General features: G+C 42.8%; 1 protein-coding gene across 8 annotated transcripts in view; it reads left to right on the forward strand.

Moving 5' to 3' along the window:
* LOC142365665 (alpha-protein kinase 2-like) overlaps window positions 1-19,000 on the forward strand; it is an 88,545-nt gene that overhangs the window by 8,767 nt on the left and 60,778 nt on the right. For 7 of the 8 annotated variants that reach the window (XR_012766535.1, XR_012766534.1, XM_075446688.1 and 4 more), the window contains 3 exons: window positions 2,775-4,488; window positions 12,151-15,037; window positions 17,666-17,813. Coding sequence is in view for 6 of the 8 variants with exons in the window: in XM_075446688.1 (XP_075302803.1) it covers window positions 3,118-4,488; window positions 12,151-15,037; window positions 17,666-17,813 (4,406 nt within the window). In the remaining 2 variants the exon portion in view is untranslated. The remainder of the gene's footprint in view (window positions 1-2,774; window positions 4,489-12,150; window positions 15,038-17,665; window positions 17,814-19,000) is intronic. The other variant, XM_075446692.1, reaches the window with a different exon arrangement.

Below are 19,000 nucleotides of genomic sequence, written 5' to 3' on the forward strand. Positions count from 1 at the left end.
TGATCGGAGATCTGAAAGGCTGCAGGTAATGGGATCCGATGCCTTTATTTTTCTCCAGGCCCTTGTTGCACGCATGGTCTGGACTGTAGTTCAAATGCCTGTATGAAGCAAGTGTGGAGCCTTGGCCCAGGGCCAGTCGGCAGGTTTAGAAGCACTACAATATGCTAATTGTCCTCCTCTTGTCCTCTTCAGCAGGGAAGCCCGTAATGCGCTGGGTTTTGATGGAGACTCTTTCTCAGGCTCAGAGGTGGTAGTTTGAGGAAGCCAGCACACGGTCTTCATGCCCTGTACCTCCTGTGTGGATAATCATAGAATGGTTTGGGTGGGAAGGGACCTTTAAAGACCATCCAGTCCAACCCCCTGCCATGGGCAGGGACAGCTTCAACCGAATCAGGTTGCTCAGAGCCCTGTCCAGCCTGGTCTGGAATGTTTGGGGCATCTCCCACCTCTCTGGGCAACCTGTGCCAGGGCTTCACCACCCTCATTGTAAAAAATTTCTTCCTTGTGCGTAGTCTGAATCTCCCCTCTCTTAGTTTAAAACCATTACCCCTTGTCCTATTGCAACAGGCCCTGCTAAAAAGTAACCTGAAAGCTTCTGCACGTCAGCAGCACTGTATACAGTGGTGCTTGTTTCCCCTCTTAGTTTCATACTGCAAAGCATCTCTGGTGAAGCCACTGTGACTCAGCTAGCTTGTACTACTGTAAAGCTGTTTTGTTGTCCTCTGTGTCTTCTGGCAACCTCCTGGCTACACCTCCGAGCTGATGGTATACCTTTGTGGCACATCAGGCTTGCTCTACGAACCATCCCTTCCTGTTGGCCTCCACTTCCTTGTATGCTGGACCTTTGCCAATTTATTCCAAGACTGAACTGACAAAACATGTTGCTTCTCCACTGCCTTTTCACTACCTCCTCCCACTCCCCCTTACTTCTCATATCAAAAACACTGAACTCTGCTCCCTTTCCCTCTTGTAACGCACTCCAGAGGTCCTGTGCTGACCCAGGTTGCCTGTTAGGAAGTGCCAAAGACAGCAGCCTTACGGCAAGTCTGCCACAGCTTTGTGTCCTGAAGTTGACTGGTGAGGCTGAGCACGTGTACTCAGTAGGCACATACAGGTCTGTATACCACACACATACGTGCTGCGTGCTGGGAGAGGGTGCTGGTCTGGTTCCCCCATCAGCCGTTGTTCTGTGCGCTCCTTTGTGTGCATGAAGTCTAGCCGTTTATCATACAACCTAAGATGTCCCTCCTAGTATCCTTGTGGTTAACCACCTTGTCTTCCTGCTTTGCTCCTCCTAGGTAGCTCTGTGGAATAGGTGTCTGTGGCAGGGTTTGCCCGAAGGAAATAAAAATACACCTAGCTGCTTTGTGCTCTTTACAGGAGAGGCAGATTCCAAGCAAGCCATGCAAGCCCCTTGCTATTTAGCCATTAAGCTCTAATCTAGCTCCCACATATTTTCTTGCCAACTGACTTTGATCAGTGTCTGTGGTGGACTGTGACACGAAGCTGGGTGCTGACGGGTCCAATGGCTGCTCTGCTTGTGGCCCCGCAGAGAACAGACGCAGCGCTATGAAGTGCTTGGAAGGGCGTCGGGAAAGGTTGCTGTGCTGGGGTGGTAGTGGCTGGTTGTCTTGCAGCAGGTGAGAAACATTAGCTGAAAAGGTCACAATGGGAGAAGCAGAGAGAAGGAAAAGGAGAATGAGTAGAGGCATCTTTAAATTGTTTCATTGGGTTAGCAGGGTGGCAAGAAATTTTTTTCCTGCTGTTCTTCATGTGCTACCAGTTCTGTGAATAAAAGTAGGTCACTATTTTTCAAAGCTGTTAGTCCAGCATCCTTCATGAGATCAAATTTACTTGAAACTCAGTTTTGCTATACTACTTTCCCAGATGAGTGGATCCCTGGATGGTGGAAGACTCCTGCTGTGATTAGCGTGGGTACCCTGTGGTGAAGAATGAGCCAGGGTGCTCTAGTAGTATACAGAAACATCTCGAGTGTCCAAGATCCTAAGACTTGGGAATGCTTAGGAAACTTTTTTTTACAAGAGAGAGAGATGATTCCATATTTCTTGTGGTTCAGCAAATGGAAGCCTTTTGGTGTATTTCACTTTGTTTTTATGTAAATTCTGCCTTGCCACACCATTTTGCTGCTGCACAGCTGTTTGAAAGTAAGACTCAATATGAGCAGGAAATTGAAGCTGACCAGCTTCATTTCATATTCTCTCACCACAGAAATTACAAACATCAAGCCAAAGTACAGTAGAATTGCTTTAAACAGAAGCAGCCCTATAAAATCTAACCAGACTGATTGTTCCAGGTATTTCTACAAACAGATTTTGGAATTTATGTCCCTATGATGCCAGTTCAAGGAATAGCCTACTGTTTTACCAGTGTGACTACTGAAATAGCAAGTACTTGGTACCTGCAGAAGTCATGCACATGTGAAAATTTATATTGTCTGCAGATTACTGTTTGCATTTAGAAATGACTAAACCATGTGTGCTACAGCCTACTTTGCTGCTACATGTGTGTGCAGGCATGCTTAAGAATTTGTTTTCCTAGCACAAATCACTCGGGACAGTTACAGTGTGTTGCCATGAAGTGTCATTGCATAGATAGCTGGGTTATAGTTACTGTTTTAATGTATGATCTTGATTTTTAAATAATGATTTATTTTTTTTGAAAATGCTTGTAACTGTGTCAGTTGCCCACCGTTTAGAATATACGTATATCCATTTTAGAAGTAGTTTTAAACTTCAGGTTTCTTTTATTTGCAGGTGCGCAGAGCAAGATCTGCACTTTATTGAACAGTTCCTGGAAACAGCTGGACAGCTAGAATGACCTACTGTTCAACTTCTGTTGAGCTGGAATCAGATACAAAACCGAAAACTTCCCCAGAATTTGTTGTTGACCTAAATAACAATGTGGGAGACTTCAGGGTAAAATGAGCAGAAGGAGAAACATTTTGCACAACAGAAGAGTTACCCCTATGAGGGTGACCCCATGTTGATTTCACCAGATTCTGACTCCAAAGATTAGTGGTTTACTGCTCGAGAAAAAGCAAAAGTATTGTCCCCATTTGAGAGGTCCCACAGACGCTTGCCTAGCACGGAAGACAACATGGATGTAAAAAATGTGTTTAAAGCTCAAGAAACTATTTCCTGCCTGAGGGATTTGTCAGAGAATGGTGATGACCCAATTCATTCTAACAGTATGGTCAGTGTCACTGCTGGAAAAGCAGAGAAACACTGCAGCAGACAGGTACATTCCCGCCCTACAAATGTAATCACTTACCCCACAGACAGCTGTTGCCTTAGCACAGAAGACTCTGTATCTGGTCAGTCTCTGGCAGGTCTCCAGGCATGTAAAAAGACTGGGCTCCGTAGACCACTAACCATGAATAGCCTGTTCAGTGAGCAGGCAGATACTCCCATAATAAATCACAATTATTTTGTAAAAGGTAATTCTGAAAATTCTGCCACTATTCTGAAGACCTGTGCAGAGAAAATTCCAAGTGTAAGTGATGACTTTTCTGATGATTACCTAGACTATTTTGAATGCTCAGATGTGCTGACAGCGCACGAAAATGAAATCTGGAAAAAGAAATTGCAGTTTTTATTAGAAAGTGACGATGAAGATGATTTAAAACTGAGTAAGGATTGTGATGGGTGTGCTTACTTCCTCAGTGAAATGCCTTGTCTGCCTCAAGTGTCAGATAACACTACGCCTATGGATACCACCATTGGCTTCTGTGGTCATCACTCAAAATTCAAAGGAGTAAATGTAAGGAGAGACCCCTCTATGTACAGCCAGTCAACTTTGCCAGCAGAGATGACTCTCACCGTTGTACACCACCGAGATAAAAGTACCAGTTTGAAAGACAAGGAAAAGTCTAAAGTGCCTGCTGCATCTGCAGCCATTGGAAATGACTGTCCCAGAACTGAAGAAGAAAATAATGGAAGCAGCCACTCAGCTGCAGGTTTCTCAACCGACAAATCAAAGAACAAAGATAATATATGTGCCAAGACGGACTCTTCTACTAGTGGCATAGGTGCTTCCTTGGCAAATCAGGCTTCAGAGACAATGACAGAAAACAGTATGGACAAGGATTTGCTGGGTGAAAGCTCATTGCTGCTAGAGGAGGGGGGAAGAAATTTGCCGGAAGAAAATCCAAGGCGTGCTGTCTGTACCTTAACAGAAAGTCTAAGAAGAAACCTTTTAAGGTTGCTAAACCCGAAAGAGCTTTGCAGATACGTAAGTAATATAGGACAAACTTTTCAGACTGCAGCAGAGGCTAAGGAATCCAGTGCTCTGTTTCCCTCTCAGGAAGGTGTCATTTCAGCGCAAGTCCCGGAGGAGACAAAAAGCTTGCAAATGCAGGCTGGTTTGTGTCATACAGAGGAGGCAGATAAAGACTGTCATTGGGAAAGGAAAAGGACTTGGGGCCTGTCTGAGCAAAATCAGATAACAAATGAAAGCGTCTCAGCCAGGGTAAGTGTTTATCATTTCATAGAAAGAGCTGCTCTACTGATTTAAATGCATTTTATTTCCCATTTGTCACAAAATAATGTAAAATTTAAATTACTTTGAAAGATATTATTCATGTACTTCTGAATGACAGCTACGGCTGGGGAGGAAATCTGGTTTTGAAAAAGGCCCAAATAAACCATAAGCTGTTCTAATTATAGAGTGAGACTGATGATAGTAAGAGGCACTAACGGGGCTCTGGACAGCTGGATAGGGAAAGCTGATATGTAGGCTACTGCACAGGTCTTATCAGTGTAACGTTTCTCTCAACCTAGAAAGTTTCTTGAATACCTATTGTGAGCAGAGAATGTTTTGATTTACTTTATTTTCAGTTTGTACGCAAAGAACAACATTGTCATGTACTTATGGTGCTGGAAATCTAAAACAAATCAACAGGGTTGAATTTATGACACGAAGGGGAATTTAATCCAGAGAGCTCATGTTAGAGGGGAATGGAGCTTTGCTTTTTAAAAATAAAACAATGAAAGAGCCAGATATTCCAGCTGAAATGCGAAAACTAGTTAAAAATAAACCCAAAGTGGTACTCTCAGTGTACTTGCATATTTTATGCTGTTGGTAGGAAGTCAGCTGGGGAAATCATCATAGTTTTACAGCCTGATATGATGCTGCACCAGTTTCCGTAAGTGGGAGAATTGGATCATACTTTTTATTTCACATAGTAAAGACTTTGGATATATAAATACATATGTGTGAGCATTAAATAATGAATAATCGTATTATCACCAGCTTTACTGATTTGAAGGTGCATAGCTAATTGTACAGAAGAAACATTTATGAGAAATAAACACAAGCTTTTCCAGTTCCACGTGCTTTTCTTCATCTATATTATTTAAGTAAAAATGTGTCCCAGTTCTGGATAGTAGACTGACTTTAATCTCGCCACTGGGGTGTCTTAAGCAGTCAAAAATCACTGAATTCTTCTGCCTGAAAAACGTCCATAGGTTTCTCTGTTTTTACATATGTAAAATTGCAGTCACATTATAGCAGCACATAATGTTCTCACGATGGGGAATACCCTTCTGTTGAAATTAACTTACTGAGAATTCCTTGACAGTATATATTGCCATGGTTTGCAAGGGGCATTGTTTCATTTTTTTCCAAGTGTAGTACGATAACTTAAATCCCAGAGCCCTCTTAGCAGAGAGCAGCTGTTACGTTACTGGAAGTGCTGTGGCCAGATTTCAGACTGGGTAGTTGGACTCTTGCTGCCTGCAGTCAGTATGTATTTCTTCTGTTTGTGTGTCTATGACCAAAACTTTACATTAGGTAACAACTAACTAGGAAAGGAGTGTCGGTGTACACAAAAGGGCTAGATATGAGCACAAAGCAAACCCCTTGTTTTAAGCACGCACGAGTGAAGATTAAATTTAGGTGTAGGTTCAAAATTACGGGGTCTTGAAAATAAGCCCAACAAAAGTGTCCCATCCGGGAACGGCTCTTTATTTTCCACAAGGAAAGTGTGGACAGCTTCTCAACTCCCATATAGTAAACCAGAAGCTTCTCGGCAGTCTACGTGTGACCTAACAAAGGCAGGAAAGAATCAGCCTCCTGTTGCTGCAGGATAGCAATATTGTGCAGCAGTAGGTTCATGTAAAAGTGCACTGTGGTGTTAGCTGGAGCCCGGCATTTGAGACAGCTCTGCCAGGAGCAGGGTGAGGGACTCGTAGCAAAAATCACAGCTGACCATTTTTGAAGAGCGTTGTATTTTCCTTCTGCATGTGGTGATTCAGGTCTGCTGAGAGGTACACAGCAGCCACAGAACCCCAGCACTAATTACCCAAGGATTTACACTTCCTCTCAGTGCCAAGTTGCCGCTAACTGGAGCAACATTTGCAGTCTGGCTTGTGCAGCAGCTGCTGTTCTGGGTGACTTCTCCTTCTGTTAGATGGTGAAGATGGGAGGCTCCTGACTGCTCTGATGACCTCGTGGTCTAGCCCCAGGTGAAATTCTTTGTTTATTTAATGCTTCAAAGCAGCTTAATTAATAATAGGTCCTGAAAGCCAACTGTGCCAGCTGTACAATAGTACATACTGTACAGAGAGCCGGGAGGCTTCAGGTTTGCAGTGTGTCATTCAAAAGCTGATCTCTGTTTAGTGTTCAGCCAGCACACTCGGCACAAGGTGCTGGTGTCACTCCTGAATTACAGAGCCCATGGCTATGGCCTACTGAATGCCAGTGGTGCTGGTGAAGTCCTGCTGGGACTGGCGGGTTTGGAGGGATTCCAGGGCATAGGCTAAATACTTAATGTTTACGCTCGTAGCCCGGGAAGAATGACATGTAGTGTTTGTATATTTCTAGAGCATTTTTTTTTTCTGCTGATCAGATCTACTGTTTATCCTGCCATTATTTTGGTTTTGCTCAAGTCAGAACAGCCTGTTCTCATAATATTTGTGAGATATTTGGTTTGACCTTCCTGATGTAAATTTACGTCATTTCTAGATAATTTTAAATGTTATTGTACAAAAAGGAGAGAAGCAGAACTGACGTGGAGCTTCCAAGTAGCTGGGTAATCTGGTTGTGCTCAAAAAGTGTTTTGGCTAGCACGTCATACCTCTGGCTGTGATAGATTCCAGGGTAGCCGGAATTGCAAGGACTGCATAGGCCAGTGAAGCTGTTCATGTGTTGGGCCACTGGCCCTGTCAATGTGTTAAGATGGTAACTCGCTGCTGTTGTGTGTGATGTCCTAGAAGCTGCCATGTGTAATGGAGAACTGTGATTTGGAGTGTTTTATTGCTGCGGCGCTCTCAAGTTTAGAGCATGGCAGTTAGTACAGAAATGCAGGTGCTAGTCACGTGCGCTGCACTCCAATGCTGCCGTGAAGGAGAGGGTGTGTGCTGGGAGCAACATGCAGAAAGATGTGGGAAAAGGGTGGAAAGGTGAGAGCGGAGGAAGGAGCTGGGTTACACAGCAAGGGAAGAGCGAAAGGAAACTGAAAGGGTGTCAGAACATTACGACGGGTTGACTCTGCCCGTGAGGAGTTAGACTGAAACCCAGCAAAAGGTTTCACATAGGCCAATAAACAACTGTTGGATGGGAACTGGTTTAGTGGCTGGCTCTGAATACGAAATGGGTGAGGACTTCTGTTCCAACAGTAATGAGTAAGAATTACTGTGCATGCCCAACACATCATTTTCAATCAGCTTACGGTTGTTTAATTTTTCATTCAAATGTTTTAAAAATACATCTGTGCCTCTTGTCTCATTTAAGTGAATAGTTGCTGGAAAAAATGAAGGTTTTCTGGTTATCTGAGCTCAAAACCTACTCAGTTATAATTTTTAATGAGACATGTATTCTTGCTCTCTCTTGGTGCAACTTGCCACCATTCACAGTTCTTTTGCTGGAATTTTGAAAAAACAGTTTGCCTAAATCTGTTTCCTATGACAGAGGAAGCTGGGATCCAAATCTCTGCCAACTTTGAATCTGAGCAGAGATTAGGTCTCTTATTTCTCAAAGTTTTTTGCTTCATTGAAAAGTTTTGCACTCTATAAAATACTTCAGTAGTCCTTAGATGCAGAATAACGCTCCATCAAGTGGTTAGCATGCTTTGTTTCTGAATATTATACTCATACTATGTGCCACAGATCCAACAGGAGAGTTCGGGAGGCTACACCTCATGCTTGCTAATAGGCTGGGGTGGTTGGTACGTTCACTTGAAACAGTGGTCTTGTCTCAGGCTTTTGCTCTGAGTCTGGCCGAGATGAGAGCTGAACGTTCGGAGGGCACGGTCTGAGCCCAAGCAATGTGCAAAGGGGCAGGAGCTCTGCGTCAGAGCAGAGGAGTCCTAGTCTGGGTAACTAGAGCTCATGCAGGCTGTGATACCAGCCCTGCTTGTTCGATATGATCTGCCCGAGGGCTGGCTAGTAACATCCCATTTTGTCACCTGTGTTATAGTTGGCTGCACTTTTTGTGGGAGACACAAAAAAACCCCAATCCGTTGGAAAATTCTTACCACTTCAGATCATGGACCCATGACTGCTATGCATGGTCAGCCTATTGCTCTCGGCTGTTGTCAAAGGCAGAGAACTTTCCTTCTGTCCTTGGAAATTCTGTAGCTCTTATTTAACGTCCTCTTTTTCTGCCTCTTCAGCAGGAATAGGATGCTAGCAGGATGTGCCTGTCAGTGAGCATCTGCAGGATAAAGTATAGCTCATGTCTTTGGTTTCACCTGTCTAAAGCAGTCAGAATAACTACAGATATTGAGTTATTTTAGCTAATCCAAGACAGATGTGCCATTTAAAGCAGTGTTATTTTAGGAAAGAGGAATTTGAGTGGCATTGCATGAAATGGGGAAATAGAAAGAGCCACTAAACTACTGCTGGAGAACAGTGTAAACCAAAACCAGTTCCAAATGTGGTTGATTTGAGGGAGCTCTGATCCAGTGGCAGTGATATACTTATTGTCTGTACTCTAGGGGCGGTTTGTTACAGTCCATTTGTGCAAACAGAGGGATATAAATGTAACACGGAGACTTTATTTATGGTGGAGACCTTGCTAGACTATTTCCTCTTAAAAACCAGTGAGAAACCATGAGGTAAAATTAATCGTCTCATTTCAGAGATTAACTTCTTGCTTTCATTAACAGAAATGGTTCAACTGATCAGGTGAGAGACTGATGTATAAATTATCCCTACATTTTGTAGGGAAAAAGAGAACCAGAATAGCCTTATCTGATGCCTACTGAGTTTATTTTCAGGTGAATGTGACAATTTGTCACTCAGTCCAGAAACAGGTTTTGTCACATTGGGTGAAGATAGTCCATTTCTCAGGTATGGCAAAGGGAGCAGAGAACAGCAGCTAACTGAGATTATACCGTGAAGATTCTTGTGGTGCTTGGAGGTGCCTTTTAAAAAAGTCACGTGGAAAAGGGTCATTTTAACACCAACTTTACTCATACCTTTTTATCACACACAACAGTAAGGTGATTTAGCTGCCTTTCTGTTCTTTGTTTTATCAAAACCTAATGTATTTGGCTTTCTTTACTGTTTTGTCATATCCTGAAGATCCCAGCTTTATATAATTATTTAGGAGATAATTATGATGTGCCTGTCAGTTTTGTTATCAAGAAATACTGATAAGTAAAGATAGTCCCAGTATCACTATTGACTCTAGCTAACAACATAGTTTCTGCAGAGCAGAAGTGTATTTTTAAAATTTTGTCTTAATTCCAAATCAGAGCATTTGTACTGGTGTTTCTGTTTAAGCTTTGCTCTATCAAAATATGTTGTCCAAAATTATACCATTTATTCTTTTATTAGGTCTCTGACCGTTATTGTGACATGTGGGACGTCAAGAGAGGAAATTGTAGCTCTGCTCCTCTATCATACCACAACCTCAATTGGCCTTATTACTTGTCATATTTAATTCTTTCCCTCTATTATCTATATCTTGGTCAGCAGTGTAGTTTACCCCTGATATCTTTCCCCTTGGCATATGTGTATTACATTCCAGAGTGCATTACTTTGCTTTTTTCCAAATCAAATTTCATTTTATTTCCTGCTCAGATTCATAATATTTTGGATCTGTCTGTATATGAGGTGTGTGTGGGTCACCTGTTGAGATGCAAAAGCTCCTCTGGCTTCCTTCTGTGAATGGAAACCGGGGTGGAAAAGGGACCAGCCAGAGCCTGTACCTTGTCTTGAAATGGGACTGGAATGTGGCTGCAGGATGCACTGGGTCCCAGTGGGTGCACTGGGTCCCATCCTGGGGGAAGCTCACTTCACCTGTGAAATGTTTTGCAGGTCTGTAGGTCATCAGTTTGGTCATGCGTGTCTTCTAGATCTGCAGAGAGACTGTCAGATGAAAATGTTCCTGATATCAGATTGTCTTGAAGCAGTAGAATCCTTTTAAGTTTCTTTTTCTTTTCTCCATGTTCTGCCCTATTTCCTTCCCTAACTCAGAGGTGATGGAAGAGTTCGCTTCCTCCCTATGGCCCTTATTTGCTTTTTGTTTAGCTGTTCCTGCCAGGATGGGTCTTGTGGGTGGAACTGGGACTCAGGAGGAAAAAAACAAACTCAAAACAGTTGTGAAGTTGAGTTTGTGGCTGGATAAAAGTTAAAAGATGAAAAATGTCTACAAATACTGGTGTTTTTTATATTCTGATGTTTTTTAGCATTTCCTCATTTCTGCTGGGAGTGGGTGCAAAGCTTCAGAAAAATCACTAGAAAGATACATGGTCAAATGTACAAAGTAAGTCATGAGGTCTGTGTTGTTACATCCTGATAATGGCTATTTTTTCAAAGGCTGACCGCTAGATTTCTCCTTACTTTTACAGATTGTTCTGACAAATGAATGGTACCAAAAGCATAAACCGTAGTTTGTTTGGGAAACAATGTATTTTTGTCTAGTAAAAACTTGTAGACGTTTCCGTCTATGATTTGCTATGGGTGGAAGATGCTTAGCACCTCCATGGAATCCATTTAGTGCTGAAGAGGACTAGAGAAAATCTTGGAGAACAAAAGCTTGGCAGGGACTCTGGAACAAGAATTTGAGAGTGTGAGCTCAGTTCTGAGGGAAATGGTGAACAGTTTAACAGATCTTGTATGCCAGGCAGATGGCAGCACTGTCTTCATCCCATGCAAGCCCACACATCAGCCAGCTGTTGTCTGTAATAAGGCCTGCACTCCTTGCATAAATTAAGTTCAATTTGGCTTAGTTTAATTGAGGAATGGATTGTTTCTACATAAAGTGACAAGTTGGAGTATTTTGGTACAGAAGAATAAAGGAAATGCAGGAGGAAGAAGGGTCTTTGTTTCCTGCCCCAATTTTCCCAGCAGCCCCCCTAAGGTTGCAAAGCATGTCTCATTGCTAGAGGAGGGCTGAACACGCCTTATATTGAGCAATTCATTACCACCTGGTCAGAGGCAAGATCTGGGATGACCTGTGGCACTCCCTTTTGAAGAGGGACTTGTCACCTCAAGGGATCAGAGATGGCCAAAGACAAATTTTGAATACGGCTTAAAACTGAGGCAGAGACGTTAACTTTCTTGGTAGGAGTCTTGTTCTGAGGAACATAGCACAGCAGACATGGAGTGCATTGTCTGAAACTTTTCAGGACTGATACATATTATGAAAGCATCTATGTGAAACTTGAGATAACAATGCCCATGATGGAAGCAAAGGGGAAGGCAAGCTCCCAAAAACCTAGTCTTGGTAGTTCAGAAACTCATCAGTTTGCATTATGTAATAATTACATTGGTATGATGGGACACTCCGACTGTTAGAAAAAGGCGTAGATATGTCTGTTTTATTTTAGTTTAGTTTGGTTTATTTTATTTTATTTGTTTTTATCTACCTGGACTATATCAGTCACTGATCTTCATCTTGATTAAATTTTGTATTTCTTAGCATTTGGATCCAGATCTGGAATTCACCAAGGTTCAAAGCCGTTAAGACCCAGGAGTTTGATTTCAGTCCCTTAGGTTGATATTTACGAGTCAGAAACTTGACTGTTGACAAATACTGAAGAAAAAAAAAAAATTAACAAACCCCCCAACTTGGTACATTTCAAGCCAGGACTCTAGTTTAGGCCTGCGTCAAGCAGCAATTCTAATTTTTAATTAATTTTCTCTTTTTTTCCTTCTTTTTTTTTTTTCCCCTACTTTGTAGAATCAAGGTGCTGATCTTAAAATCTTGACCCGGAATTGTGAGCGAATGTATATGGAGCCTGAAATAGAAAAGGAAAGCATCTTCATGACTTGTGAGAGTGCGGGAACCATCCATCCAGCTTCAGAAATGCTCTGTCCTGAGAAGACATTAGAAGCAAAAGATGCAAATTTACAGACCTGTTCTCAACACCATGCTCCTTGTGATAAGAGAGAAAGTTGTCACCAACAAGTCTTCTGTGAGCAAGGAATTAATATAATTAGTAATGGCAACAAATCAAAGAATGATGTTTCACCTTTTTCTGTGTGGGATATGGACTCTGTTCCTGATAAACAAGAACGTTTATGTGCTGTTCTCTCTTCTGCAAAGCTATGTGATGAGCCAAAGGAGGGAGAGCAAAGGTATAGTTTTGACTTGCACGATAGCAAGGACACAGATATTCTCTGCAGTCTGTCATGTGATGAATCTCTGTTTGAAGCTAATCCTAAGTCAGTCCTGGAATCTGGAGAACCTGGGTGCAAAGGAGATGCTGATATATCTGCAGTGCATGACAAGCTGTGGAAACTTCTTCGTGAAGATGACTCAGACTATCAAATCCCATTTGACAACCGAGGGATCACAAGTTTAGAAATTAGGCAGACAGATACCAAAGTCACAGAACTGAACTTTGTACAAGAGACCTGTTCTGATCAGCCTTTGCCAATAAATGTGATAGAAGAGCAGGAACCTGTTACACAGCCAGCTAGCAGACAAAGAACAGTGAAAGACTGCAATGTTTCTAATATCCTACTTAAAACAGATGAAGCATGTAACAGTGCATCCATAGGAAACATTTGTCTTGCACAAGTGGGAGAAACAGATGGTATATGTCTAGATTCTAGCACTGGAAATAAGACGGAAACACCATCCATTTGTGTTTCAGCAAATAGTATCATCTTAAATACAGGGGAGCGCTTGGAGCAGAAGCCAAATCAAACGTTAACTGACAGTAGTGGATCCACTCAAATGACTGTTGCTTGGGAAGGAAAGCTTGCCATTAACAATGCTTCCCAAATGTGTGATGCAGATTCTCCTCAAAGATTAGAAAATGCTCAGAGTAGTTATTTAGCGTGTGACAAAGAAAACCCAGCTTACATGTCAGATAAGTCACATGGGACCACTGGACAATTACTTCATAGTGAGCTCAACATATCCTTGATAAAGGAGTCTGTAGCTGGTAAAGGGTGTCATTTTAGAGACTGTTACCCAGCAAGAAAAGAACTGGCTTATTTGCTTGAAGAGAAAGACGTTTTCCCCAGTGAAAATACCAGTCAGTTTACACATGGAGAACACTCTTCTGTTAACACCATACACAAAAGTTATGACAGGAATTTACAAGAAAAAGGGAATCACTTGGACTTGAATGCACAAAATGACACTAATTCTGACAGTTACCGTATTTCCAAAAGTAATGACTGTCAAGATTTTCGAGTTGTTTCTAATGCACAGAAATATAGTTCCCTAATGCGATTGCCTAATTTGATAAAGACTTCTGAAACCGTAACACGTAAGAATCTACCACAAAATATAGACCAACTGACAGAAATAGAAAAACAAGAAGTGGCATTAACTCCCTCTGCTGAGGATCCGTTTTTAAGAGGTTTTTGTGTAGAAGCACCCAGGTACAAACCACGTAAAACAGGAGAAGAACAGAGAGAGATTTGCATAGGTTGGCTGAATGAACAAAGGGCTGAAACTTCCTGTGACTCAGGAGTTAGTCATGTTTCGGAGAGTCAGACTGCAGTTTCCCCTCGTAATACATCAGAACAACATGTACTTTCTGTTGACAGCACCTTCAAGTCTCATGAAGAGTTAAAAACAGATTCTTCAAAAAATCACACCTATGCACCTGAAAGTGTAACATCTGTAAGTACCCCACTGCCTAGAAAGGCTCAAAATGAGCACCACAACATAGCAAATGAGGATTATAGAGATACCAGTAGTCGTTTAGGTATCCAGGAACTGACTGCAAAAGAAACATTACCATTCTTCGCATCTGTAAGCCAGCCAGAGGGCCTTCTTACCAGTACATCCTCAGTGGGGTGTCCTGGCACAGCAAGTCATGTAAAAACTAAATCCACACAAACTGCAGTCAAAGTAGATGAAAATATGAGTACACTGGAAACTTCCTGCAAAGCATTGCAAGTTCGGTTCCGTAGGGTACCTGAAGAAGACAAGAAGGAAGCAGTCTTGTGTGAAAATAAACAAGGGGTTCAAAGAGCTATGGAATATAACCCTGATGAAGCTGAAACGAAGTCTCCTTTGCATGCTTTAATTAGCTCCAAGACTCAGAGACAAATTAGGAATATTAGCACTAAGCAGTCCTGTCCTGACTTGATCTCTTCCAGCAAGCTAACTGAGGTTGATAATTCAATTAAGTCTACTGAGTATGATAAAGATGAAGAAGTCATGACATCGGAGAGTGTAGCAAGTGGTTTGGTTAATTTGCCACTAGATGATTCAGGCAACAACCAGTATTTTCAAGAGCAACCACCCTACAGCAGAACTCAGCTATTCTCCCTGGTGTTAACCACATGTGATCCATTCCCAGTCAATGCGGAAGGGCTAAGAAATCAAGAAGCGTCAAAATCCTACCAGACATCGCCGGCTGTTGCTGAGCATGAGCCCATCAGGTGTAAACAAGACCCAGCAAAGAGTGGGCATTTAGCTGCTGGAGCTAAGAAGAAATTACCACCAGCAACACTGTCAAAAAAACCCCGACTGGAGGAGAGAGGAAATGGCAGCAAGGATCCTAGCTGTGTTAAAAAGTCTGTGAAGAGTGAGGCAGGCATGATTCATAAAGAAGATAGAAAAGAGCAAAGGAAACTAATTTTGAAAAAGGATAGCAAAGGTAAGAGAAAACTGATTGTCATTTCTGTCCCTTGCCATCATTCTGGGTACAGTATGAAATTCAAATTTGTTTAAACACACCGCAAGCTTCCTTTAGTCTAAATCATATCAGCTAAAGGTGTCCTGCCCTCGCTGATTTTGAATTCCACTTGTGTGAACTTAGTAACTAGTGCTGTCCCCGTGCCACAGAGCTGAGCCCTCCCTAACATCCTCTTCCGAGCTGGCAAATGTATTAAATATATGAATGTTTTAACCTGTTTGAAGTAGTGGCTTCTTCATTTGTCTCTTCGAGTAACTTTTCAGAGATTGGTAGCATACTGGTGCCACATAACTAGACACAATATAGCAGCTGCAAGCCCAGTACTTGCATGTTATGTTCCCACAGGGCTGTGTTCCCAGTTATGGTCCTACACTGTGGCTCCCAAATGCAATTACCCTCTCTTGGTTACCAAATGGTTTTATTACTAGCAAAGTATTATTGTTATTAGTAGGGTGCCACTGACAAACATAATGTTGTGCAGTCCTGTCTAATGCCTGATGGCTGGTTCTGCATTCCTTTTCACCACTGTTGGTCATCAATGATGCTGATGAAATTAGCAATATCAAACTGACGCAGAAAACATACAATAGAAATGAGATTCAGGTTGCTTGTCAGAGTCTCTAGGAGGTTGCTAACAGGTAAAACAAAATGCAAACAGGAGTAGCGCTAGTGTAGCAGCTAGATGGATGAGGTCTTTGTGGTTTCTGTGGATACTTTGCAAGGACCAAGGTCCTGGTTTTTACCTTTTGACATTGCATTTCATGTTCACATTGTAAAAAAAAAAAAAAAAAAAAAGTCATAGATCAGAGCAAGGCTGAACAGTGACTAATGGTAAGCTACACAACTATGAAGCTCTTCAGAGGTTCTAACTACAGTGCGATCTGGTGAGAGTTCTACTTTTCCAATCACATTTGAAAACCCCCCAAACTTTTCTGTGTTCGAAGATGGGTCCTTTGCCAGAGAACCAAATCTGTAGGAGGAGAGACACATTCCTTCAAAGCAGAACAAGCAAACTGCAGTTACTGGGAAATGCCTGATCTTTTTCCATGTACCTGAGGCTATACTTGAAAAATGTTTTAAACATTCAAGCTTGCATCAGATAAGTTTGAATTTTCTTAACCTGCTTCAGTCTAGACTGAAATGAGTGTGTGTTTGTGCTTTAGAGAATTGTGTTGAAGTTTGCCCAGCATTATGGGAAGGTTGGTATGGTTAGTCTGGTATATACTCAGTGTTCTCTTCTGTATTATTTTCAGCTGCAGAAGGACCGACTTTGCGGTTAGGGCAGGGAATCTGGACCTGTTCTATTTACAGTTCTGTCATTAACTGTCTGCGTACTGTCTTCGTCATTTTAGCGCTGCTTCAGCAAGATTCTTAGGCCTAAGGACTTAAGTGACTACAAGTTAAACATAGCAGTGAATTCCAGGTGCCCATCCCTTCTGGTTGGATCCAGCATTCCTTCGGCATTAGATGGGGAAAGTTAGACTCCTGGAATGGGATCCCCGAGGGAGATGTGTCATGCCAGCTCATTCACAGTGGAGTAGCTCAGAATTAACACAGTAGGAAACAGAACATCTTGCATTTTGCATCCCTTACATCTAGCAGAGATGTCTCACTTGAATGCAGGCATGTGTCATGATCCCAAAACCTTTCCCTAAGTATATGCTGATTTCCTTTCTTTCCAAGTACCCTCTTTCCTCCCGCTCGTGCCATGCCCACAGGCAGAAGACACTGAAGCGTTCTGGGAGCCAGAAAACAATTCTTAGCAGAAAGCCAGGTTATCAGTACATTCCCCAGACTGGGCAGAGTGCTCTCTTCCTGTGACCTGAGTGATTCTTGGATTTGTTCAGCATGATGGTCCATGTTTAGCGAAAGAACTGTGCCCTATGGCTGGAAAGGTAGGGACTTTCTTTAGAGGCATGAAATTAATCCTTTGAAACTGCAGAGCGAAGCAAAGGCCACTGACATTACCAAATGCAAATATCTAACAACTAAGTGGGGGTTCTTCCCTCCAGCTGTGTGTTAAAGGAAATGGTGCCGTCACTGCATCTTGCAAAGAGCCTCATCGTGGCAGTGTGCGTCGGGCATGTTCCAAGAACACCTTGGAGACTGAGCATCTCCTGGGACTTTTTTCTCAAAGGCTGTGATCAGTTAAAAAAAAACTACTAGTTACAAGTGTTCAGTTCATATGAATCCTCATTATGTAGCCATATAGTATGCTTTACTTTGTGGTGTCTTTTTTTAATGATAAAACCAGCTGGTCCTTTAGTCAGAGAGAATGTGTTTTGATTAAGAAATTATTTTATGCTGATGCCTTTTCAGGCTAGAACTTCCCTTGGGTTCTGTTCCATACATTCAAAATGTCTTTGCATTGAAAACAGTTCCGTTGACTGTGTGGGGCACTGAAGCAGTCTTTTAAAACCTCCGTATTTCAAACAAAGCCCTGGTTTCTGCATCAGAAGAAATCATGATTATTTACCAGTGTTGTCAGATTCATATTCTTGACATCTGCAAATCATTCTGGGATTCCTTTCAAATGCCAAAACAGTGTCGTCATCTTCTAATCCTAAACTGTGGCTCTTCTGTTTCAAGCTCCCAAACTGCTGAAGAAAATCCAAGCAGAGTTGTTCCCTGACTGCTCTGGAAATATTAAACTGTGCTGTCAATTCGGTGACATTCATGGTGACTCCACCATTACGTGGACTAAAGATTCCAAGTTACTAGCTCGACTGCAGAGAAGGTGAGTGAATGTTTCTGAAGGACTGGTAGTTTCTGAATAGCTTTTGGGAAAATATGACAGTGATTCACTCTTGTACCTGTTAAGAGGATTAGTATGATAGGTGCAAAAAAGAAGTTTAAACGGGGTAATTAAGCATATGTTCACACAGTGCGTTGATAGGTCATAGTTTGCATTTCATCACCAGTAATTCCTCTCAGCCTGTTCATAACCAGTGTCATCCAACGTTCAAGTATCGTAAAAAATCAAATGAAGTTTGCACCTCAGCACCCAGCCAAGCAACATGAACGCGCTTGGTTAATGCGTGGGAGGCTCTCTGTGCCTGTGCGGTGCAAGTGAATTGCTGGAGCAACTCACATGTGATGTAGAACTTGACGTGATTATTCTGCAGTAGCAATGCAGACTGGGGGATGAATGGGTTGAGAGCAGCCTGGCAGAGCAGGGCTTGGGGTACTGGTGGACAAAAAATTGGACTAGAGCTGACACTGTGTGCTGGCAGCCCAGAAAGCCAGTGTCCACTTGGCTGCATCCCCAGCAGCGTGGGCACAGGGTGAGGGAGGGGGTTCTGCCCCTCTGCTCTGCTCTGGTGACACCCCCCAGGAGTCCTGCGTCCAGCTCTGGAGCCCTCAGCACAGGACAGAGCTGGAGCTGTGGGAGCGGGGCCAGAGGAGGCCCCAGCAGTGATCCGAGGGCTGGAACCCTCTGCTGGGAGGAAAGGCAGGGAGAGCTGGGGCTGTTCAGCCTGGGGAGGAGAAGGCTGTGGGGAGACCTCAGAGCAGCTTTCCAATGCTTAAACGGGGCTTATGAGAAAGATGGAGTGAGGCTTTTTACCAGGGCCTGTAGTGACAGGGCAAGGGGCAACAATGGTTTTAAGATGAAAGAGGGCAGGTTTAGACTGGATGTAAGGAAGAAATATTTTACGATGAGGGTGGTGAGGCCCTGGCCCCGGCTGCCCAGAGAAGCTGTGGCTGCCCCCTCCCTGGCAGGGTTCAAGGCCAGGCTGGACGGGGCTCTGAGCACCCTGGGCTGGTGGAAGGGGTCCCTGCCCATGGCAGGGGGGTTGGAACCAGATGATTTATAAGGTCCCTTCCAACCCAAACCACTCTGTGAGTCTGTGATTCCCCTTTGAACTTCTTATTCAGTATCGAATGGAACTTCAAGCCAATTGGATTAAACAATAGGAGTTGTAT

This window comes from Opisthocomus hoazin, chromosome W, assembly GCF_030867145.1.
Source record: "Opisthocomus hoazin isolate bOpiHoa1 chromosome W, bOpiHoa1.hap1, whole genome shotgun sequence".
Classification (NCBI taxonomy): domain Eukaryota; kingdom Metazoa; phylum Chordata; class Aves; order Opisthocomiformes; family Opisthocomidae; genus Opisthocomus; species Opisthocomus hoazin.